Source organism: Notothenia rossii, assembly GCF_949606895.1.
Source record: "Notothenia rossii genome assembly, chromosome: 7".
NCBI classification, from domain to species: domain Eukaryota; kingdom Metazoa; phylum Chordata; class Actinopteri; order Perciformes; family Nototheniidae; genus Notothenia; species Notothenia rossii.
In genome coordinates, this window is record NC_136905.1 from 10,601,772 (window position 1) to 10,627,742 (window position 25,971).

Consider the following 25,971-nt stretch of genomic DNA (forward strand, 5'->3'; position numbering starts at 1 on the left):
ATGCACAACGCCAAATTGTTAAGTAGTGCTACCAATAAACTATCTTGAAAAATACAAACATCTTTGAATACAAATATGTTTATAAACAGGCTTCCCTATAAAGATTTAAGCTAAAACAAGTTTGTTATTTAGCCGATTATAACCACGCAAATCAACATGTAGATTTGTACCAGAAATGAAGTCGTTTTTATGACTTTGGGAAACTGGCATTCTATTATGATGGTGACATTTAAAAAGGTCTTTTCATGTGGTATTTTTAAATCTCAAAAACGATGGGCATATTATAAAAATCTTGTTGATCCTGCAGTTTTTGAAGCTTTAAAAGTACCTTCGTAAATACAAAAAATTAACTAACCAAGAAAGTAAGAAGATAAAAAAAAAAACGATCCATATTTATTTTAGCATCTTTTGGAGATAAACATACATAATTTAGAATTGTAAGACCAAACTTCACATTATAAAAGCTGTATATTTACGCTACATTATTATACATGTTGGTATCATGTGTCCTTCATCAACAATTTGCTCGAAAATGGGATGGAGTTTTTTGGACAAACCTCTGAACATGTCAGTCATTTATATTTAATTAAACGCCTAACACCATATATACATTCAAAACTTTGGTTGCACGAATATATAACATTGTATGCCTATAATAAACTGCTCAGTAGACAATTTAAGTACACTCTAATGAAGTATCATGAGCCAGGGGTTAGTATTTGAAGTGCTGCCTCAGATTATTCCGGCTTGAAGCCAAGATCTCACTGCTGGACTCCAGCCAGGGTTCAACGAGTTATGAACTGCAAAGATGACTGTCTCTTGTTAATTAATCAAGTGTTTTTTTTTTAACTAACATTGCTTTCCTTTAGGCAATATGAATGAGAGCAAACCGCAGGAGGTCCTTCTGCAGATGTTACTTTAGGAATCCTAACCTCCAGCATCGTTTTCTGTCATAAATACAGAATAAATAGATAAATGCTTTCGATCAAAAAATAAATTAATGATAACAATAATATTAATAACATATTATTTGAAATCACTCAATAGGAATATTTTTTATTTTTCTATATCCCGGCAGTACCTGAAGGCAGCACTGTGAAGTGATCGTTGTTTTTTTTATGAACTGACCGCTAGATGTCAGTATAACTGAACTCACTGTGTAGTCAATACATAAATGTGAAAACCAATTCTCACAATTGACAGCGTGTGATGTGCTAAAGAGATTATTCTCTGTTAAGAGTCATAATGGCATAAAGGCCGTAGTCCACCATGTAGCTTGTGCGCAGACAACACTTGTCTACATTTTTTGTTTCTATAGATTTGTGTATGGGCATGGTTTTGCAGCCACTTACAAAAAGCAAAATAGAGATGAGATGAGCCCCGCCTGTTTGATATCATAAACGCACTGTGTGGAGCAGAAACTAACCAACCACAGAGGCTGGACAGTCCCCCGGACACCATCACCGGATAGCATCATTCACCGGATAGGATCACCGGATAGCATCACCGGAGAGCCTCAAAGTCTGCATCCCAACACCGGTCGCCTGTCCGGGATCAGCTGCTGGGTGGGACTCTGCAGCCAGCTGGAGGATTGACAGTTTGGAGATCAGTGAGTGTAGCGTTTGAATGGAAAGGGCATCGGCAACTTCTGTCCGGATGCATCGTTAAAATAAAGCATTTTTCAAGAAAGTCTCCCATCAGCTGTAGAGAGAACACGTTATAGATTTGCTTATTTATTCCCATTGTAAAGTGCGTAACAAGCGCTTTGCAAAGTGAGTTTCCTCACAGGCTTCACTACGCAGTTTAGCAGAATGCAAACCATGAAGCTGCAGAAGAAAGTTAGAGATCTAAAAGCAAACTGCGTCAGATAGTCTACTGCGACTAGACTGCAACCATGTAGCTAGTTTGTTTTGGTTATTCATCCAGAAGAATATGACATTTGCGGTTACCATGCAAGACACTTTTGAAGAGTAGCCCGTAGGTTGTGAGGTGAACTATAGGAAGCAGAATCAGTAAAGAGAGGTTTATCTGCGCTCCCATCCACGCAGTTTGCAGCTTCTGCTACTCCTGACAAACATGGCAAGACTACGGAGGAAAGCTTGCATAGCTATGTTTCTCTTTACGCTCTTTATCTTTGGAGCCATGATGGGGCTGCGGACCCTGAAGCCCACGGACGGTTTCTCGGATCTGTCTCCAGGCGTGGAGCTCCTGCCGATGAACGGGGGGAAGATGGACCGGAGATCCGTGTCCCGTGACGCCTCCGCTGCTCCTGGTGAAGCCCAACCGGGAGCTAGCAACACCAAAGCAGTTATGTCCAACTCCGGACCCGAAGGGACTATATTTTATGATGTTCATATATTTTACTACACCTGGTACGGTAACCCAAACTTGGACGGTAAATACATTCATTGGGACCACATACTGGTTCCTCACTGGGACATCAAAGTAGCTTCCAGCTATCCGAGAGGGAGACACATGCCACCCGAGGACGTCGGTTCTAGTTTCTACCCCGAACTTAATCCGTACAGCTCGAGGGACCCGGACGTGTTGGAGTCCCACATGGAACAGATCGGGGCATCTGCTGCAGGTACAATACAGTTCAGAGAACCAACGGACTCCATGAAGTTCTTGAAAAGATAAAGCAAAAACAGAGTGTGTTCTCTGTAGCAACTTGAGGGCTAAACTCATTTCAGCACCACATCCAGTGGACAGCTCAGCTCAAAGTCCTGAAAAACCTGCTGCTGCACTTTTTCTGCTGCACAGGGATACACTTTATGGCTTTACAAGCTACAGTAAGCAATATATATTAACTCATTAAGACTATATTATGTCTAAACTACATTTCCTGGCTATCACAATACATAAAAAAAAGAGAAGTGGGATTCAATTTAATCAATTTAGTCTGTTTTTCAGCATAGCATAACCCTGGGCTGGGTAATATCGGGATTCAAAATACCTTAAAAAAATATTCACATGGCAAAGTCATCCTTTCAAATCTTTAACATGACGAAAGATACTATACCCAAGAACTCAAAAGGAAATAAAGATATGAAATAGGGAAATAAAATAGTGCAAAGAGACATTTTGATGCATTTTGAGAACTTAAGGCTCAGATCCCGTCATTGGACATCTCTTGACATATTGATCTGTTTGTTGTCTTTTCAAAAACACTTATGGCTTCCCTAAAAGAGAGCAAAGTCCTGCAGCCTGGTGTCGAGTAACAGCTGGGTGTACCCAGCTGTCTGCAGCCTACACATGATAGGCCCTGATGTTTCGGTCCTGCGGCTCACAAGGTTATTGTACACCATGCGTAATGACCAGGCCAACCATCTCTTTTGTTACATCAACTCCCTGACAGATGGATCATGGGAGTTCTGGCCCACAATGCTTAGTAAAAAGAATCCATTTAATTAGACACCACAGTCTGCCAAACTCTAAATACTTCCATTTGGCTTGAAAACTGATTCCCCACCACTTCAGAAGGCCCATAAATAAAATGAATAGCAGCGGCCATATTCTTAATACACAGACATAGTTGGGTATTGTAATATAACAGTCTTACAGAAAACAGACATACATTGAATGATTGAGCTCTTAGTGCAGTATCTGATGTGCCAAATCCTCTCTAGTCACAGTCGCCATTGTGGCCAATATGTTTCCCTGTCAGAGCATCAGGATGCATTTCACTACTGGAATGTATGAGCCGTCATAAACTCAAACTGCGTGGAGAGATTGCCACTAAAACAAAAGATAATAAATAGTTCAAAGTTGACAGTTCATATTCATCAATCAGGCACTGGATGAGTGGAAAGAAGGCATTCACTCTCCTCCGTACAGCCATGAATGGATTACTGATCTGGCCTGCTTTGGCTTTATTTGAAGTGAATGTCAACATTTGTTATGGAAAACAAACTGAAGGCTTGTAAGAGTGTTCCTATGTCAAAGCAGGTCTCGTAATTAATGCATCAACAGCATTGGAGCAACAACCAACACAAATAAAGATAAAGATAAAAAAAAAACACCATACATAGAGACGATAAATAAGCAGGGTGGAAAAACTAACACCAAGAGTTGCAAAATGGCCACAAAGAAACCCAATACGATCGCAAAGAGACATGTTTTGCTCGTTGTGACGTTTTTCTCTTTTTTAGATGGGTTTACATATTGGTGCCTTAGGATCCAGTCGTATAATTTATCCACGCTTACAGCATCACATCACACACCTTACCAGCATCCGTCTGCTCCTATAAAACATGATAACTACCCTTAGATTCTAATTACCCTAATGGATTACCAGGGCAGAATTCGCCCAGTGTGTTCAATAAGAGCACAACTGAATGTGTTCGTTCAGTGGTCTCAAATGTAAAACTGTGTAAAGGGCGGCATGAAAACCTCCTTGTAGATTAATAAAAGCAAACATTTGTCAGCTCAGGTTCCTCCCCACAGGCTTGTCAGCATTTTTTACAATGAGCATGAAATCCATACGTCATTAAAACAATGCAATTTAACCAATAACACTTTTATTGGTTAATTTGCATTTTGGACATCAGCAGTAGGTGCGCTATGAGGTATTACCATTGTCTTACGTAGAGGAAGGATGATCAGACTCATGAGTTTCTGTGCGTCTCCAGGGGTTCTGGTCCTGTCCTGGTATCCTCCGGGCTTTGCTGACGACAACGGGGAACCCACTGAGGATTTGGTCCCATCTGTACTGGATGCTGCATATAGACACAACCTCAAGGTAAAAGGCATCAGCATATTTTGAGTGAGTGTGTTGGAAAGTGTGTGTGCGTCAGATATGAAACAAAGTGGGGAAAGAGTCCAAGGCTGGATGAAGAGCAATAAATCAAATCCTTTGTGAGTCATGACATTGACACAGGGAACTGAGTGTTGATTTTTCAATGATTTGTCCATTTTGAATCAGCAGCGGTGAGAGAAAAGTTGGTTTTCCATTAGTAATGCTGCAATGGGCGTTGTAGTGGGTATTCCAAATCGTATCTTTCTTTATATTTGTATTTATTTAACATTTACATAAACAGGTGAAACACATTGAACCAGCCTCTCTTAAGACCAGGGAAGACAGATAAAGCAATACTAAAAACACATAATACTAAAAACAGATTGAAAGCAGCCAAAACAAATGTTACAACAGACAGAAGCTATATGTCTTACAGGTATTTATTTTAGGGATATATATATGTAATAAACTCAGAATGGGTTAAAAAAAATATACATATATACCATGGACAAACCGGATGTCTTAAAAACGTGATAACTTCAGTCTCAGGTTGCTTAAAAGAAGACACATCAGGCCACATATCTATATATTGTAACAAGTAACACATTATGAAGTCTTTCCCTTAGTTGTAGGCTAGCATTATAAAACAACATAGGTAGCGTAGTTAGGTTAGTTATGTAGAAGTTAGCTTTTATTGAATTTTGTACTCGTTTTGAACCCTTAATATTGAGTGATCACAGATCGCCAAATATTAAGGGTCGACTGTATTCATTAAGTGTATCTGGTAGAGAAGAACCACAGCTAAACATCTTATCATATGCATAGATTTGATTTGTTAAATGCGCATTAAAGCCTAAATCGTATAGAGAAAATAAAAGTAGGCCGAGCACAGAACCTTGAGGAACTCCATTAACTACAATAACTCTGCTTTTCAATGGCAATGCTTGGACAGATCCCTATCACTTCATTTCTGAATCATTGCCAGATCGATGTCTAAATTTGACAATCTGTCTATTATCTCTCCATCCAGTTATCTCACTAAGAGCACAGTGACAAAGGGGCTAGAAAAAGGATGAATGATGCTTCACAGAGGTGAGCAGAGAGCTTAAAACTGCACATGGTAGTAATCTCAACACAGACATGGTGCTGTGGGTGTTTCTCAATGTCGAGGACGCTTCGTTGGTAGGACAAGTCCCTCCGAGTCAGGTCCTTCAGAAGATGCAAGATGCAAGAATCCTTCCTAGCCTCGTAAAACAAAGAATTGTGGAACAGGCTAACAGGTGTGCAGGTGTGCGTCATATGCGAGGCCCCGCCTTAAATGGAGCGCGATTTCCGCCAAATATTTGGAAATTGGTCCGTGCGCAAAGCATTGTGGGGATTTTAAGACCGCAGAGGATACACATGTGCAGCCTCAACATTTACCGCAACGAAGGACGCCGGCCTCGGTAGAATTCCAAGCATCCTGGACATTGGAACATTCCTTTGGCGGGACTCGATGATGTAGCATCCTTGAAATAGTGGCTCTGGAGCAGCCTTCGTCGACATTGAGAAACACCCTGTGTATAAACCGCGGTTTGTTTTTAGAAAATTAGTACGTTTCAGAGATTTAGAACCTGGCGTGGTGCTTCTTTTAAAGCTATCTGTGCTTCTTAGTGATTTGATGTTTGCAGCTGCAGTGACATCTCGAGAATTAGAGAAAAATAGGTCAAATAGCTGCTGCTGGATCAGTAGGGGATTGAATGAGCTCGGGAGCACATCAGCAGGGCAGAGAGGTGGGGGGTTGCAAAACCACATGACCAATTTGCCAATTAGGCTGGAAAATGGCATATTGAAGGGAATAACCACCCACTATGTTGGCCTCTCTGCCTGCTGTTTCTGTATCGAAGGCCTTATTAAACTTTTACGGGCTAAGCTTGCGGGTAATGCGATACAATGCCTGTCAGATTCTCCCCGGATAAAGAGCGAGGGAAAGTGTAACGAAACAGAGGCTATGACACAGTGATCAGAGTTGGAGGTGTTTTTTGTCCGACTGTCACATAGAAATTCTCCAAAACGAGTATTGACAAAGATACATCATGTGGATTTGTGCATATTTACAGCTACCCAGAAGCTCTCTGTATGAATTTGAAATGACATTTAAGAGAGACAGGCGCTTAAGAGTTTTCTTATGTCAAAGTAGGTGCAGTGAATAATTCAAAACAGCATTTGCGCCAAACACTGAATGTCTACAGAAAATAAAAAGCAGCCAAACGACAAGATCAAAGCATCAGCATTTATTTCAGGAGAAGTGTCAGTATTTCGATGATTTGATTATTGGTTTTAAGAATTTTAAAGCAAAAATGAATATAAACCCTTTCTTTGTAGCCTCTCCAACATTAATATCGTCTGCTTTTCTTTGTAGTGTCATTTAAATGCAGAAGTTGCGATGGGCATTATTTTTGTTTATCAGTATTTTTATTGACTTGTGAATAATTTAAAGAATCAATCAATCAATCAATCAATATTTATTTATATAGCCCAATATCTCAAATGTTACATTTGTCTCAGTGGACTTCACAGTTTGTACAGAATATCAGTATGACAATACAACACCCTCTGTCCTTAGACCCTCACATCGTACAAGGAAAAACTTCCAGAGAAAACCCACAGTTTAAAGGGGAACATGGGAGAAACCTCAGGGAGAGCAACAGAGGAGGGATCCCTCTCCCAGGACGGACAGACGTGCAATAGATGCCGTGTGTAAATCGAAAAGTTAATACATTTACAACATAGGTAGACCAAATGTTTGGAAATGCATGTGTGTATAATAATAAGATGAATCCACGAGGATGTCAGGAATCTTGTGGGAGCCTTCAGGGAAGTAGTATGATGAGTCAGGCAGGACCGCAGAGACAGGTTCAGCAACGAAAGAAGGAGTTAACCACTCATGTATAATGGAACTAACAACCCTTATGACATCCATAGGAAATAAAAGGCCAACAAAAAGCCATGGCATGATGTTATTTTTCATTTCATTTCATTTTCAATTAATGCACATTAATGAACACTTTAAACAAATAATGCGTCAAGTGTAAATATCCCAGATTTGAGTTTTGAGCTCATTTCTATCCGTAGTCCCTCACATGACATTTATGTACATAGCAAAAATAAATACATGACATGCAGAAAGAGCAAGAGCAGCATACACAAGTATTTACCACATGGCAGTTCAATGTAGCAGCTACGACATATGAAGTTCAAGAGGAGATACAAGAGCTACCTAAAGTGGAAGAGGAGATACCCCTGTGTTAAAGTGCATTTAGCGGTGATTGCATGTCTGTTTGTTTCTCAACCATTCTTTGAGTTGACCTTTGAGGCTATTGAGAGTGGGACAATCCCGTATCTCAGTTGGGAGGCTATTCCAGAAAGAGCTGCCTTTAATGGAGAGGACATTTTCTGACCTAGTGCAGCGTCCAGTGTGTTTTTATGTTCCTATTTTAGTGTAAAGGACCAACAATCACTGACTTAAGGGAACACGTTGTTTGTACAACTTCTTAAAGTTGTTACCAAGGTTAATGACAAAGCTAAGTCATTGTAAAAATCTTAACAAAATTAACGACGACGGCAGTGTCTGTATCCTGATGTGAGGGGTAAAGATAATTTATTTCCCCGCTGCGTTGTGCCACATATTGGCCTTGTCTTCCCCATAAACAACTCTGATGAGAGGCAGTAAGTCTGTCAGGCCACTCTGTCAGATTTGATATTGCATTTGTTTAGTGTTCTGGTTGGCTGCAGAGAGAGACATAATGTATCTTTGCAAGGGCAAGACAAGAAAGCCTGGATTAGACATGCAACACTGAGCTGATGAGGTTTTACACATAACGCTGTCAGGAGAGACGCTAATACATTGAATTTAATGCCATGCTTTATTTCCACGAGTGACCGAGCATGCACGACATTTTCATAAAAAGCGTGGAGGAAGAGCGCATGGAAAGACAGACCGAGGCTTTCTACAAATAAAGCTCACATTTAGGAACCTCGCTGACATACGCAGGAAGTGATGACTTATGAAAGCACGTGGAAAGGTCACAGCAGAGCCGAGAGAGAGAGAGAGAATATGCGGTGTGTGTACGGCAGCATGGTTTATTTATTGAATCGTTTATTTGAACAGGGACAATGCACATTAATGAACACTTGAAACAAATAATGCGTCAAGTGTAAATATGCTATATTTTAGCTTTGAGCTAATTTCCATCCGTAGTCCCTCACATGACATTTATATACATAGCACAACTGAATACATGATATGCAGAAAGAGCAAGAGCAGCATACACAAGTATTTACCACATGGCAGTACACTATAGCAGCTACGACAATTAAAGTGCAAGAAAAGATTCAAGAGCTAGCTAAAGTGCAAGAGGAGATACCCCTGTGTTAAAGTGCATTTAGCGGTGATTACACGTCTGTTTGTTTTGAGAGTGGGACAATCCCGTATCTCAGTTGGGAGGCTGTTCCAGAAAGAGCTGCCTTTAATGGAGAGGACATTTTCTCCAAAAGTGGTCCGTCTGCAGTGGACTTCAGTCTCCTCTGGTTTCTGACCTAGTGCAGCGTCCAGTGTGATTTTTGTGGATGAATTACATTACGTGTTACTTGTTAGACGCTTTTGTCCAAAGCGACTTACATACTCAATACTGTGGTCAATCCCCACAGGAGCAATTTGGGGTGAAGTGTCCCAGGGACACAACGACATGCTGACTGCAGTGGGGTTTGAACCTGTGACTAGGGTTGCAAAGGGTCGGAAAGTTTCCGGTCAATTTCTGGAAAGTTTCCATGGGAAGTTAAGCTGGGGAATTTTGGAAATATTCGATGCAAAATTAAACAAAAAAACATGACATTTAAAAAAAATGTTTTTAAGTAGAACAGAACAAGTTTTAATTATTTTATTGAACAATTATTCGTTTCATTGAAGAACGAAAACAGGAATGTTGAGTTAAATGTTACTCATCCCCCCCAACCCCACTCATTAAAAGATGAACAAAAATGCACCCCCCATCCAAAAATCCACACAAAGTCCCATTCAAAATGTTAAATGAAAAGAGCCCTTCTCCCTCCAAAAAGTCCCATTAAACATGCAAATCTTACTTCAAGCAATCCTGTGCATTTTTGCTAAACCCTTTCAGTCAATGGGCTCTTCCTGGGCCTCATCAACATCCAACTCTGAGGCTTCCTCTTCAGTGTCACTGTCCAGCGTTGTTGAGGATGGCTCTGTGTCCGGCTCAGAGAGCCTTAGGTTTGCCCGAATGCCAACCAGTTTTTCCACTCTCACATTTGTGAGCCTGTTGCGAACCTTTGTGTGGTCTCAATAGCCATGCAGTAAGCAGTGTGCCATGGCATGGATATTCAAGTGTACTTGAATGGCATCTGTTTGTTTTAGTGAAGATTATGCTAAAATATACTTTCCCCAACTATATTTAAATTCCCTATGAAGAGCCAACCTTCAATTTTGAAAATTCCCAGTTTATTCCCGTGGAAAGTTTCCATCTTTGAAAATTCCCGGAATTTTCCAACCCTACCTGTATTTTACCTACCCACTGCACAATACGCCTCCGAATTCCCCTAAGGGATGGGGGGAGAGTCCATGTAAGCATTTATAAATAAAGCACATACTCTTACAAGACTTAAAATGGTGAAAACTCAAGAAATTGTGTTTATCAAGGATGGTACAGTGGTGGTATGAATAAGGCTTGATAGCTCTCTTGCACAGCTGTTCTATGGGTTTCAGGTTTGTGGCACAAGCAAACGAGCAGTTTGTAAAACAGTATTCAATGTGGGATAGAATCATACAATGGAGGTATGACTTTGCAGCATTGACCGTTAAGAAGGGTCTGATTACAGCAGCCCTGCACATAAGGACACTCGTCTTTTGGAGTGTTCTTCTTCTTGCATAATTTCAGTAAAATGCTGGCTCAGTTATAATGATCTAAAGTAACAACATTAAATAATGTCTTTGTTCTTCTCCACTCAAAGGGAGGCAGGGAAGCCCAAGTGAGGACAGATGGTCCCACCGTGGCAACAGCCAAACATGTTTCAGATCAGGATTCAGGAAACACACATATCAGCAATCTGCTTTTAGTAGAAAGGTGGGAACCAGCCAGGGATGAGCAGTTTTGTTTTGAAACGGCAGGCCCTTGGAGAGTCTTTATAATATACAAAAATAACATGATGTCACTGAGAAACGTTAGCAAAGGATACAGAGATGAGGTAAAGGCAGAGCTCTCAGAATGCATGCCTTAAAACTAATTCAATCTATTTACTGTGAAAGGGGGATAGGCTGCCTCTCCATACACACTCCGTTATCCATCTTATATCTTTTTCCTTCCTTATCCTCTGTCTCCTAATCGTATTTGTCTCCTCCTATCTTAGGATGGCAGTCTTCCTAACTAACTGCTACACAGCATTTGAATGAGTACTTACAGTGGAGTTATGTTGCTCACTGGGGCATTAACCTGTATAAGATGCATGGCCCGATGAACTGCTTGAATTTGTTTAAGTGAATGCACATTTGGATTGAGAGCACATATTAACCAGGCCTGCACCTAGCTCCCAACATGTTTCTTTCACTATCCATCAATTGTGTTGTCTATACATGTGGAAATGTGCTGTTTCAGTTTCAACTTGATGTATTCACAATGCTAGTTTTATTCAAATGTATTGTGTTATTAACAACCCAATCCCTTCACATGTTTTGTTTACTTGTATAGAAAGACTGGGAAAGTGTCAAATTGGAGTAGTGGAGGACTGTTGACGTTAAACAGCTCTTCTTCTTGAAAAAAAAAAACATAATCACCATCATTTTACAACTGACATCTTAACACATCCACATGAACTTAGGGCTGCACGATATTGAAAAAAATGACATTGCGATATATTTTTCCCCTGCGACATATATTGCGTTTTTTTTAACTATATTTAACCGGATGAAGGATTTTAGTCACGGACGTCTGGATCTTAACTGGTTGACTCATCATACCTTAAAGTCATGATCTAACATGTCATGGTAATGCATGTTGCTTACCCTCAAATAAGGGGGTTCATCTGTGAGTGAAGAAGAGAAGAACCTTTTTGTATCCAAGATAGTTCCGGATGGCAGATGTTGCTTTTCTTTTTGGAAGTAAATCTTCATTCTCTCCGGTATTGTCCTCCTGTGCCTCGATAATTTTTTACCGGTGTTTTGATGGTCTGCAAAACTAGCGGGGCGGGGCCTGCTGTGATCTGATCAAGAATGATTGTGATTGGTGGTTTGCTGTGCATGCAGAGCCTGCATGTCACTCACTCAAGTACCCCTGACCCTGACATGAGAGCCACGCAAGTTTTCCTTTTGTAGCAAGCAGCAAAATAATTGTAACATGACGTGTTTGAGTTAATGTGCCTACTTAATATCGCACGTCCTAAAAAAAAAAAAAAAAGTTTTTTTTAAAATAAAATCGTACGTCCCTGCGATGTGAATATCGCGCATGCGCATATCGCGGTTATCGCATGACACGTTATATCGTTCAGCCCTAACTCAGACGCTAATTTTAATTGATCTCTGACGCAGCCTCGCCATTAGAGATCAATATAACATGGTATAAAGAGCTTGTGCACAAATCATGGTACATGAAGCTTTGAAGATACACTCTAAATTGCACATTTGCAATGACTGCGTGCTTATAAGTTAGAATTGAGACGAATGGAAACAGGAACCGAGCTATCTTTTAGCCAAATCCAACTTCCATCACACAAGCAGTCCCAAAGCACTCAGCTAAAAACACACTGAGGCTTTTTGTTGGGTAACGCTCCACGAGAAAGCAATGTACTTTTCCTTATATAAGTTGAACAGTATTCCAGCAGCACCCACACACACAGCTCGTGTTTTTTTTGTACGCCAAAGCTGGAGAGCGGATCACATGGAGAGCGGCTGCTCGACCTCAGATTGAAGAGGCGCTGAAAAAGCCCTTCTGCCCAGGGGAGGGTGGGGGCGGCCGCATGGGGACAGGGTGGGGGATGGAGGGGGGGGGTGATTGGAAGCTGGAGCAGAGGGGAAATGTGCATCATGGGTCCCATGACTCAGTATGCCTCTCTGAACAATCTGCACCCTGAGGGGCTGCACACGTCCTATCCAGTAAGTAGGCCATGTACACAGGGGGAATTAGGCCCATTGGTGCCCTGTGATGGCATCATCCACACTTTCTTTGACCACTGAGTGAAACTGACACTTTCTCATAAGGGAAATGTGCCCAGCTTTTGGGAAATGTATCTAATTGTTATAACAGGAGCTTTATCTTTGTGTTGGTTCGCATGCCTCCTTTAATGCTTTCTGCATGACATGGCACTAAATACCTCTCTGCTCAGCATTTATCAGGCTGGGTTGTTTCTGGCTCATGTCGTCAGTGTTTATGAGGTATTAAAATGTGTCCACTCCGTCTCATTTACTTCTAAATTACCACAGAGTAATGACCAGTGTGTTTGGAAAAAGAGCTTCTCTAGCGGCCTTGCTGCTGTGATCAGAACACCACAGCAGCTTTTTCCTGCCTCTGTGAATGATATGGTTTCACCTCAGCTAAAACTTTTTTACAAATAGGTTTATATTTGATCTCCCTTCACTTTGCTCTCAATTTCCAGAGAGAGTCGAGAGTATTATGGCTTCATAAACGCGGTCTCAAAGTTTACTGTGATGCAAAGGATATTCCTCATCTTTTTCTTCAAGTTTGATATTTTGTCAGCAAAGTGCATCAGAACATATGCTTTGTAGCGCATAAAAGCACTTAGCGTCTGCATTAGTGGTTTCGTTTTCCCAGCCTTCAGTCTTGACAGTTTAAGTATAGACATTTGCAGTTTAAAACTATTTTCTAGGCTTAGCCAATTCAAATCACTTTAAACCATGAGTGCACTTATTGTAAATGCCACAGTGACAGCAAAGGAAGGAAACTGTCTGCGGAAAAGCACTTGTTTGCAATACAGTTTCCCGACAAACATTTAAGCAAACAGGCACACTATTATGACTTAGATGTGTAACTTACTTACACGTTGCATGACTAAGTGTTTAATCCTTAGATTATCCGTCATTGAGTGCCACAGTGACGCGTCCTAAAACCCGGAAGTAAGTCAGCATTTTACCACTTCCGGTTCCTTCGACAAAAACCAATGCAATTTCTCCATTGGATTTTAGAAAATAGCTCGAAATAAGATCTGCGGTTGACACACATGGAAGAGACAGATCACGTTTTGTTCAGCCGGATAATATCCACATGTCGACCCTACTTTTATAATTTTTGATATCGATAGATTTATGATTAGAGGCACTCTATAGAGAGGCGAAGTCCCTCCCTTTCCGGGGGGGCTCCATGGGGCCTTATTTCGGAAAAAGTATCTATTGAAGTCAATGGAGAGAGAAAGATTATCTTTCGATCCCGTTTGAATTGTGCCACGAATTACACATATGATGTTTGTCAATTTAAAAGATAGTTTTGCAAGTACATGTTTTTTAAATGTGTCGTAAAACTGTGAAGTAACACTTTTTTTGTGTGAAGCCGCTCAATGAACTACATCTCCCGTCTCGCACCACACGCCAAGACGGCCGTCACGTTGGCACATTTCACTTCTTTCTTTCAGAATGAGGCGAAAAGTATTAAACGAGGTGAAAATCACTCCAAGTCTGGGCATGTTGAGAGCTGTACATACACACAAGGGGAGTTAGTCGGTTCCGTAAGAGCCAGCATGCGGGACTGGGATTCTGGGATTTGTAGTCTTTCTAGTAGCGTATTTTTCATAGTCTTATATTTCAACAGTTTTACGACAAACTGTGACTTTTTTTTTACATGGAAATATTTTTTTAAGATTGACAAACCTCATATGTGTAATTCGGGGCACAATTCACCCTCTGTCTGAAACCAGCCTGCTCTGATTGGTTAGCTGGCCGGCTCTGTCGTGATTGGTCCACAGCTTAGAGATACCCCTTAGCCTATCACGTACAATGTGTTGATGAGATGAAAGGAACTACCTCTGGAGGGAGCTTAATCATGTTTGCCTTTGCAGACCATTTACATGCACAAATATATCAAACTACAGGAAAGGGAAATCCCAATAGGGCCCCTTTAAAGACTGGAAGACTGTTGATCCCTTGACTTTCCCTCCAGCACCACCAGCAGAAATCTAATGGTTTTGCAAAGTGAAATATTTCTGCAGCTATTGAATTGGTTCCTATGAGATTTGCTTCACAGATGCATGTCCCTCTGCGGATGAAGTGCAATAACTCCGGTCATCACTTAAAATGCCCACCAGGTCAAACATGTCATGTCTAATCAGTCCTATTCTAGTTGACGCAAAACAATGTTCTAAATTCAGACTTTCTTAATGTTTTTCTTTTATCAAGAATAAGAGAGGAGTTATACAAGAGAGGCGATGCGTCTTACTGGATGAAATCCTTGCATCCATGTAGTTACTGTTGGCCTTCAGCATGTTAAAAAGCCCCTTTCCCTCACATTGTTCCCCATGGGTGTCCAGAGAAGAAAAGTGTTTCACTCGGATCATGCATTATTCAACTCTCTGAATTCTCCGGCCATTCTTTGAAATATTCAACCTAAGCATTTTTTGTGTACTTGTCACTTCAGGTCCCTTAGCTGCGTTTGTTCGTCAATTGCAAATACACCTTTTCTTTGGCGAGGCATGAACAAAAGTCTCCAGGGGGGCAGCAGTTAGGGTGAAAAACATCTACATAAGGACAGAATTCATCATGAAAATGGAGCGGTTAAAACATGGTTCTTTTGTCACAACCTGTCTGAAAGGATCTGCTTGAGTGGCTATGTGGTGGGCTGTTCTCTCGGTCGGTCTTATTCAAGGCTTTTAAGAACACATGTAAATATGGTCATCTGTAACATGGTACTAGGGCAGAGAAACTAGACGTCTGTTATCATGCCAAACTGTAGTGAAACACAAGGTCAGAAAGACTGACTTAATTGAAAAGGTAGAACCATTTTTTTGAAGATGTTGCAGTCCGATCAGCTCTCACGGCCTTTGGCTATCATATAGTGTGCATCTTATTGAGCTATTTCTTTCCTGGCAACTTCAATTTAAAACCAGATTCATATTGCCATTGTCAGGCCTTTATGAGAAGTCTCCCCCTCTGAATGTTTCAATACAATGGAAATAATATGATAAATAAAAAACTAACCAGGTTTTTTCTCTCTGCATGTTTTCCTAGGTTGCATTTCACATCCAAACATACAGAGAACGAAACGACCAGAGTGTGCACGACAACATCAAGTATATCATTGACAGGTAGGCTGCACTTCTCCATCATCGACTCAACTTAAGAAGGAAGTCATTCATATTTAATGCTCAGTTAAAGGAACATTAGTTACAGAACAGACATACTTCTTGAAAGCATTTCTGATTATATAAGACTAGTTTCATGACTTATGGATGCCTTTTGGAAGCAAAATGTTAGTATCAAGGTTGCTCTGAAAAAGGACTGCAGATTAAAATAAGCCCGTATGGCTAACTCTGGCACATTGACACGATGGACTCGAAATATTGACTCCAAAAATATCCAGTTTCCAACACATTTTAACAAGAAATAAAATCCTTCGTGTATTTACAAAATGAAATGTTTTGGAGCACCTCCATTTGGTTTAATTTGGAAACAATTTGCTGGACATTCATGGTACCCAGAGGATAAGTACCATATCTGGCTATTTGACAGCAGCTTAAAAACGTATTAAGACAACATCAACATTTACTTGCCATTGAAATAAACATACTTCGGACAGATGCCATGGTTAATACAAGCCAATATTTACTATATTTTAGCTGGATTTGTTCACCTCAAAGCATCTCCATCCAGACATATTTAGAAACCTTTGGATCTCAATTAGTACATAAAGAAAGCCCTGTTGGCCTAACACAACAATGAGCTGCATAGTATGAGTTAGTACAGACTGGCCCATGGTGGTTAATAGCTTGTTGATTGGTTTGAAGTGCCATCAAGCAAAAAATAATATCCACTTGTTCCCAAGATATAATAAATAAGATTCAGGGTCCCCAGAGGATGAGCTTTCCTCTGCTGTACTCCTCGTATTCCACATTCAACAAAACCAGGCAGATTGTGCCGACACGTGTTGACCAGGAGAAGGGATATACACTTTGAACACAGATACTTTACTGTCAAAGCTATCCTATCACTGAATCTCTGTAAACAAACCAGGTTGATTATGTTGACACTAACAAACCATGTAACTGTCGTCTTTTAAAAAAGGTATGGTGACCATGGAGCCTTCTTCAAGTATACCACCAACACAGGGAAGAGCCTTCCTCTATTTTACATCTACGACTCGTACCTGACTCCTCCAGAGTCCTGGTCTGAATTCCTGACTCCCACCGGCGCCCACAGTGTGCGAGACTCAGCCTACGACTCCATCTTCATCGCCCTGATAGTGGAGGAGCGCCACAAGCACGACATCCTCGCCGGGGGCTTCGACGGCATGTACACTTACTTTGCCTCCAACGGTTTCTCCTTCGGCTCTTCTCACCAGAACTGGAAGGCAATCAAAGCTTTCTGCGACGGCAATAACCTCATCTTCATCCCCAGCGTTGGACCCGGTTATATCGACACGAGCATCCGGCCGTGGAACAACCACAACATGCGCAACAGGGTGAACGGTCGCTACTTTGAGACGGCCCAGCAGGCGGCGCTCAACGCCAGGCCGGAAATCGTCACCATCACTTCCTTTAATGAGTGGCACGAGGGGACGCAGATAGAGAGAGCGATGCCCAAAAAAACTGTGACTCGTGTTTACTTGGACTATCAGCCGCACGGACCCGATCACTACCTGGAGTTGACCCGTCGCTGGGCAGAGCAGTTCAACAAAGAGAAGCAGCAGTGGCTCATGTGAGCTTTTAGACAGACTTGAAACGGCATGCTATAGTGAAGTGTGTGTAGTGTACACATGAAGGAGAAAGATAGGGGGGTGAATGTAGGAACTGTTGAGATGTGAGTGTATGAGGACATGCTATGACCTTCAACAACACCAGATGCGCGAGTTTCTGTGCATGCATACGTTTGTGCACACGTGCTGATCTGGCAGGTTAGGACACTGTGTCCTCAGTACGAATTGTCCTGGTTGAGTTTTGGGGTAAAGCTGTAATAAAGGGTTATTCTTGGGGAGTTCTGAAATGCTTCGTCAGCCGTCTCTTGCTCTTTTCTAAATTAATGCAACTTAATAAAACTAAACAAACACACTAAGAAAACTGTAACCATGAAATAAAGAATACATTACAATCCCCCCGACACTTAATGCACACTTTACGTCTAACCCAATGACACTGTTTCTGTATACAGATGTTCTAGTTTACCAGCAGGATTGATCAAATGGTGAGGACATGGTGTTTAAAAAGCAGTAAGTGAGGGTTAAGATTGATACCAGGGAGGCGTGTGGCGCAGTGGATTAGTGCGTTGGTGTTCGGATCAGGGCGGCACAGGTTCAAACCCCACTGCAATCAGCATGTCGTTGTGTCCCTGAGACACTTCACCCCAAATTGCTCCTGTGGGGATTGCCCACAGTATTGAGTATGGAAGTCGCTTTGGATAAAAGCGTCTAACAAGTAACATGTAATGTAATACCTCTCTCATATCTGCCTGTTAAATATGACAGTTAGCTTAGCTTAGCATAAAGACTAGAAAAAGGGAAACAGCTCAGTTCTGTCCAATGATAACACAATTAATTGACCAGCAGCACCTTTACAACTCATTTTCAAATCTAGATTCCCCCTCAAAGAGTCAGTTGTTATTTTGTATTATTTGAAATAACGTATTTGAATTTTTGTTTTTGTACTTATTTACGATTTTTTCAAATTTGTTTAAAGAGGTTATTAAAACTAATGAGCTTAACACAAATGTCAGAAGAAGTACGTTTGTTGGCAAGTAAAATAATATACCCTAAAGTGTTAGCATTCAGATTAGCATCAACATCAGCATAAATCAATCCGTCTGGAAGTAAAGTGAATCAGACAGCCGTCTTATGGCTGCAAAAACAGTCCAAATATAGCCAAATGTCCCTAATATTTACCAGTTAGCTAATCTGAGATTTGATGTAATTTCCTTTTATGGAGAGAAGCCATGTTCATCGTGGGCAACATAACCTTCAGTTACTTTAATAACAACAACAGAATGGGAAGTTTTAAGGCCAAGGCTCTATGTTTAAAAGTGGACACATGAATAGAAATGTACCAATTCCTGGAGCACTCTGTTACATGGACTTGTTTGATAAAAGCCTGCTGTCTATTCAAGTAAAAGGGTACTTTAAATAAAAGTATGCTGGTACTGAGTGGTTTCTGCTGGTTGTTTCTTTGTTTCGTTTCAAAAAGACTAACCTCCAGACACCTAGGGCAGGGGTTCCCAAACGTTGCCATGCCAAGGACCCCATATAGCATTTTCCTCTGGCAGGGACCCCCCTTTTGCATTTTTTTTTTTTAATGATGAGTATGACTAATTAATCATACAGCTTAATACATTTTCTTAATATATATTTGTATTAATAATTAATAATCAGTTATTCTTCTAAACATTTTTTGTATTTATCTTTTGTTTGTCATTCATTACATTCATTGTGTGTTCTGTTATAAACATTCTTAACACAATATCAACAGTAAACATATTTTTAAAGCATTTTTAAAGTGATTTCTGTCTTTATAATATTATATAATTTTGAACAGTAATATGAACAATTAACATTTTAGCATTTTTGAAAACTACTTATGCCTTAATAATTTTCTATATAATATTCAACAGTAATATTAACAATAAACATATTTATATTCATATATGTATATAAACAACAATATTTGCTACATCCGTGCTCTCATCCAGCTGCAGAGCGAAATATTCACGAGCTCCAAAAGCTGAGCATATACTCAGTTTCACTCTCAGTAGCGGCAGCTCGATTCTGATTGGCTTGAAGGGCGGTCGTGTGATTTAAAAACAAAAAAATAAAATATTAATAAATAACAAATATTAAAAGATTGGCATCAAAGGACACATAGATTGATAGATATTATGCAGTTATTAATTACATCTAAAAAAATAAAATAAAAGGTATCTTTAAAAAAAGAAGAAGATTCCCCTTTCCCTCAAACTTTGCGTGACCCCCCTGGCGCCCACCCGGGGGGTCGGGTGACCTAGGGTGTTTCTCAATGTCGAGGACGCTTCCTTGGAAGACGCTTCTGAAGTCAGGTCCTTCAAAAGCGATGCAAGAATCCTTTCTAGCCTCGGAAAACGAAGAATTGCGGAACAGGCTAACAGGTGTGCGTCATATGCGAGGCCCCGCCTTAAATGGAGCGCGATTTCCGCCAAAGATTTGGAAATTGGTCCGTGCGCAAAGCATTGTGGGGATTTTAAGACCGCGGATTCTACACATGTGCAGCCTCGAAATTTCCCGCAACGAAGTACGCCGGCCTCGGTAGAATTCCAAGTATGCTGGACATTGGAACAGTCCTTCGGCGGCACTCGATGACGTAGCATCCTTGAAAAAGTGGCTCTGGAGCAGCCTTCCTCGACATTGAGAAACACCCCTAGAAATAAAATGCGGACATATTTCTCATGCATGACGAATAAGACTTCAATACTGAAAAAAATATTTATTGTGGCAATGCCGAGGTTTAAAACTCCACCAAAACAAGTTGACGTCGGCAGATGAGAATCTAAAAAATAAGTCTTAAATGAGCAAGTTGGCAGTTGTATTATTGTTTATCCACATGCTCAACATGACAATCAACAGCAGTCTGGATGAAATTGTACAGTATTTTCAAAAAAGGTAAATGCAATGTATTTTAAGCTACAACAGCAGGATACCAATTATAGTGTAAGTCTGTCAATGTTAGATTGACAAGCGGATCAAATAAATATAGGGGATTCATAAGTTAATACAAAATAAATCTAGACTCAACAAGTTAGATGTATAATCCATGACATTCACAGAACTTCTCCCCTCCCTTATTTTATTAAAGACCATTTCAAACCATAAAATAAGTGCCTTAACACCTCTTTCATTATAGAAATATTAAAATAAAAACTAAATATGTATTCTCCTTGTAGCCTCAAAGCTTTGGCAATACAAAGAAAATAGTGTATATTTTATAGAACAACCATCAAATCCCATACTATGTAACTGACCTTTTTCTGAATGGTGCAGAAATGTGAGACTCTGAAACCCCAACATAATAAGCAAGGCATGAATTGTGTTCATAGAGAGAAGAGAAGTTACTCCAGACCTCAAAGCCGCCACCCGAAAAATATCTGCCATCACGTTTTTCCTGAGTTTGAGTCCTTCCCGCAAAAGATCCATTTCCAATGTGACCATGAAAATCATTCAGGAGAAGGCCCCCCCCCCCCCGTCGGGGTTAACGCTGTTTGTGCGTCTCAGCTTGTGGAGAGTAGACAGTTCAGACAAGGTCATTCTTCCCCGAGTCCTCTGACAGTCCGTATTTGTGCTCCAGCACATCAACCGTAGAAGAGAGTGCGCTGAAGACAGAATCACAGTCACTTCATGTACCGAGGAGCCATGTTTGAATCTGATGCAGAAACACCATTAATTACTACGGCATTTACATATCCTGAATCCACATGCTTTGTTTACTAGTTTCCCAGAGATTCATAATTACATCTGGTGCTGCAGGTGCACCCCCCCCCCCCCCCCCGCCCCGCCCAGTGGTGGAGCACATTGTGATGACAGTGTTGCTTTAATAGAAAGCACAGCAATAAACCAAAAATGACTTTCTAGAAAATTAGCCTGTACTTCTGCCTTTGCTGCAAATGTACTTACCTGCAAAATCTGAGGATGTTATTACTCCTCAGTTTGCATACTTTGTCTCTTGTGCTATGACTAACAAATGTAAGAATATGTTTCCTCTTTGCTCAACTTTTCCCTGCTAATGTGCATAGGCTAATGTGATCAGGGCCTCAAATCCATACTACAGTAAGTACTAACTCTATACAGAATATGTACTACATACTGATCCTTGGATATTTGTTACAGCAGTTCATATTGAATTCAGCAATATGTATAACATCAGTTGTCAATAATACTGCAACTTTGGAAAGCTACTGTTGATTTCACTTCACAAGTTTGAACAATGCTGTCTCAATAGTAACACTTTAGAAATGACACTTCCATGAAGTACACTGTGTACACTATTCACTTACTTGTGTAGTGCGTGCATTTTGAAGTGTCTTCTCAAATCTCAAACGGCTGTTATAGACTAGCCAGAAATGAAAGTCCCAACATCTGACTGCTTCTTCTTATTTTAATGGCACATTTCAAACAGCCATTGTCACCCACATAATATTATATCATAATATTGCTTACTTGAAATCTGTATGATTCTGGTGTTCATCGGAGCGACCGCTACACGGCTAAAGCTCTGGACGGTAAGACACTATAAGTACCCCACACTTTGCCATACTTGTGGGTATTAACACACTAATGCACTCATAGTATCAAGTGTAAGTATGCAAATCAGGAAACAGTCAAACATTTAGCTTTTTTACCACCACTTCAAAATATATTTTTATATGTTCTACTTGTAAGCATCCTCCAAACTAGTACTCAAAACGGACTGGATTTAGTATAATATGCATACTGTCTGCTTTGAGTATACTACATGTTGTCACCTTTCCCCTTTGCATCCTAAAAAACCCCTTTAGCATGAGAAAGTAAGATGCATTTGGGACACTGCATATGTATATTATGGAAATGCACATCATTACTCTGTCAATGATGTAGTGTTGTGCAATATTACATTACCAGATAACAAACTGCAGCATCAGCCTCATACAGATAGCTCTAATCAATATTTACGTAAAAAACCTGATCCACCATTTCACATCCTTTGTTTTCGTGATGTCGTTGCATAGAAGTATAATGTGACCTTTATCTTTCAAATCTATTTTGTGAACATATACAGTAATAAATAGTCAAGAGGCCAAACACATATATCACTGGTAAAATGTAAAACCACTTAAATGCTAAAGTAATTGCTCAGTGCAATTTAAGAAAAGCTGACTGCATATAAGAGCAGGTTTGTATTATTTGTAATAAACCTTTAATAGTTCTTTGTGTTTTGTAAAGCTTGAGTGCTCCTGTATACCATATGATTTCATATAGAGAGAAAAGGGGCACGTCTAGCCGCAGCTAAAGTGTAAGTTAAGTCAATAAGAGCATGAACTCACCAGCCTGGTCTGATGATGCGGTATTTGCCGAGTACTGATAGGTCCACCACTGTTGATCCGAGGCGGCTGTGGTCTCCTATTGGTCCGTCGTCCACCACCACTGCTAGTTTGGGCCAGAGCTCCTGAAACTCCTTCAAGAAGAAAAAGGAAACACAGCAGCATTAACAAATCAACTTCAATAACAAAAGAGATTTGAGTGAGAGACACCCTTTCAACTGGAAAACCTACGGGGACATTTTTAAACATATTAAATGTGAGACTGATGAAAAATCATAAATGTTTATACTTACATGCACTTCCACAGTACTGGTGTGTGAGCTGATGTTGGCGCTGGTTAGTGCCAGTGGTTCAGCGCACATCTGGCAGAGGCGTCTCATGAAGCCATGGTCTGGGATACGCACGCCAACAAGCTGAGGACAAATAAACGTGAACATTTATTCATCTATAAAACTTGTGTTTGCATTTTCCTTAAGATTCAAATCCAGATTCACAGAGTGGACCTACTGAGGTAAAGGGGTTGAGATCTGTGTTGAGTACTTCAGATCTTTCGAACACCAGAGTGACGGGACCAGGCAGCAGGTCGGCTAGCAGCGCCTCCTTCACCTTCACCTTACAGAACCTGACCATGGAAGCAAACAATGATTACGTTTAGGAGTGCTACAAAGCTGGCGGAAAATAAGTCATTATCTATGCAATGTTAGATACTACTGCACATTTCCACATTGCAATTCTGATAATATGAGGCGCTTTCACACCGGAGTACTTTTCCCAGTATAGTTCCGATATAGTTCCGAAAATGTGCGTTCACACCAAAAAAAATCAGGAACTAGAACTTAGTTCATCAGAACCTTTTCACCCCCTTTTCAGTCCCAGCTGAAAAAGGTACTTTCATGGGAGAAAAAGGTTCCTATGTCTGATTGGCTGGGCGGATTGCAAACCAGCGGCCATTTTATTTGCTCGCATTAGCATTATTAGCATTAGCCCAGCGCACCAACGAAGAGAGACTAACTTATGGCAACACAAAATAAAATGTGGGAGCGGAGGAGATGAGGAGGTGTCGGCGTTCTGGCGATTTACTCTGAAGGCTTCAGTAGAAGATGCTGGGACTCCCAGCATCTTCTACTGAAGCCACTCCCCAACTTCGGGGACTTCGGGTGGCAGTATATGCGGTGAAGTTGTTTGCGGCCTGCCAGTAAACCCAAAGCAGAAGAAGAAGAAGTGACGTCAGCGGCTTCATTTGCCTAATCCTCCCTCAGGGACTTATTCCGGTGTGAACGCGATCTGTACTTAGTTCATCAGAACTAAAGAGTTCTGATGAACTAAGTACGGGAAAGTACTTGGTGTGAAAGCGCCTATTGTGTCATTATCTTAGTCTGCCTTGGCTCCTCTGTGATCTACCAACAGATGAATTCATGAATATGGTGTCTTTCTGTGACAGCAGGTGTATCTGTCACTGTCACAAAATGTAAAATGTGTCTTGTTGGTGTGAAGAACACATCGCTTCCTCTTCTGTGTGTGACTCATCTGTGAATGACTAACATGTTTGTGCAGTTTTGTGGGTCTGCAAAGAACCATCACACGTCTGAAGGACTGACACATACAGTTGGAACTGATTTTTTAAAATTACACTAACACATGATAGCTCTGTTCGACAACAATCATGTCCATCAAACAACAGAATATCCCCATATCGATCTCTAGTTGTAAAGCAGCAGTACAAACACTTACTTATAGATATCCTGGATTTCTCCGACACAGATGGCCAGTGGTTTATTTCCATTTCGTCCTTTGATGTCGTAGATTTTTTTGACCGCTTCAGAGTTCTGGGTCAGACACGCCAGGCCGTAGATGGTGTCTGTGGGAACAGCGACCACATGACCCTCCTTCAGAGCCTTCACCGTGCAACTCAGGACTTCAGCACCATCTGCAGTTCAGAAAGAGGGGGTTAATAAGGCATCATTCACCACAATACACACATAACCATACATTGATGAAAGAAAAATGTATAAACTATTTGAGTTATCGATTGAGAACGGATTTTGGGGTAATACATCAATTACATTTATTGTTTAAGATCTGCATATAAAAGGAGCATACTGATTACACATATGAACGCCTATGTCCTTATAATAGTAGTCATATTCAACCTTATGGAAAAAGTAGAATTCAGCTATTTTGGAGCTCAACCTACATATACCTGGGATTAGAGCTCCCCTATGTTTTGCATATTGCTCAACATCTTTAAGAAAAACTAAATAATACATTTGTTTTATCGTTATTTGTATTAGCACAATAATTATGTTTAAATATGTTTCTTCTTTACTCAGGATATTGAAGAAACCAAGCACCACATCTTCCAAAATAAAGGAAAGTCTTCAAATATATGATCAGATAACAAAGCTCTTGATTCATTTTTGTGGTGAAAAACAAAGAAAATAAAGTAAGGTGTAACACACATTATGTTTTAAGTAGTAGCACTGCAGTCGAAAGTATTGGACCATGAAATCGGATCTGTGTAGGTGTGTATTCGGCTGTCCAAGTTATGCATGACAGGAATCTGATGTAACATGCTGCAATGTTTACGTTACTCACTGACAAGCATCGCGTGCAAATGCTTCTTCAGTGGCTAAAAATAGCTGTCAAATTCTCAAACTGATGTTATAACAGGGATGCACTTATGATGTGAATGAAAGCCGACCTGTGAAGCCCTCTTTATGGACAGACGGCCCGCTGCAGCTCTGCGGTAACAGTCGCAGCACTTTGGTCTTCAGCTCTTTACACATCTCTCCTCCGAGTCTCCGAGCTGCGGCTGAACTATGAGCTCTTCTGGATTTGATTAATTCAACAGCGATGTTACAAACAGGCCTCATAAAAGCGAAGATACAGCGGTGGATGTCTCATTTCAGCCGGGGAGCATGTTGTCGCCTGATGAAATAACAAGAGTGCTTCCGGGTTACGCCCCCAACACAACAACGCGGTTTTCTTAAAGGGGCAG

General features: G+C 40.7%; 2 protein-coding genes across 2 annotated transcripts; one reads left to right on the forward strand and one right to left on the reverse strand.

Annotated features, from left to right (window-relative positions):
• Nucleotides 1-1,252: 1,252 nt before the first annotated feature.
• On the forward strand, nt 1,253-17,918 carry LOC307047581 (glycoprotein endo-alpha-1,2-mannosidase-like protein). Its single transcript, XM_079694570.1, has 4 exons — nt 1,253-2,587; nt 4,632-4,741; nt 15,957-16,033; nt 17,010-17,918. Exons 1-4 carry the CDS (start codon nt 2,077-2,079, stop codon nt 17,644-17,646), a joined length of 1,335 nt encoding a protein of 444 aa, XP_079550696.1. The 5' UTR covers nt 1,253-2,076; the 3' UTR covers nt 17,647-17,918.
• Nucleotides 17,919-20,371: 2,453 nt separating this feature from the next.
• On the reverse strand, nt 20,372-25,937 carry yrdc (yrdC N(6)-threonylcarbamoyltransferase domain containing). Its single transcript, XM_079692339.1, has 6 exons — nt 25,675-25,937; nt 24,705-24,900; nt 23,481-23,595; nt 23,267-23,386; nt 22,977-23,107; nt 20,372-21,269 (listed from the first exon to the last, which is right to left on the reverse strand). Exons 1-6 carry the CDS (start codon nt 25,844-25,846, stop codon nt 21,191-21,193), a joined length of 813 nt encoding a protein of 270 aa, XP_079548465.1. The 5' UTR covers nt 25,847-25,937; the 3' UTR covers nt 20,372-21,190.
• Nucleotides 25,938-25,971: the final 34 nt, after the last annotated feature.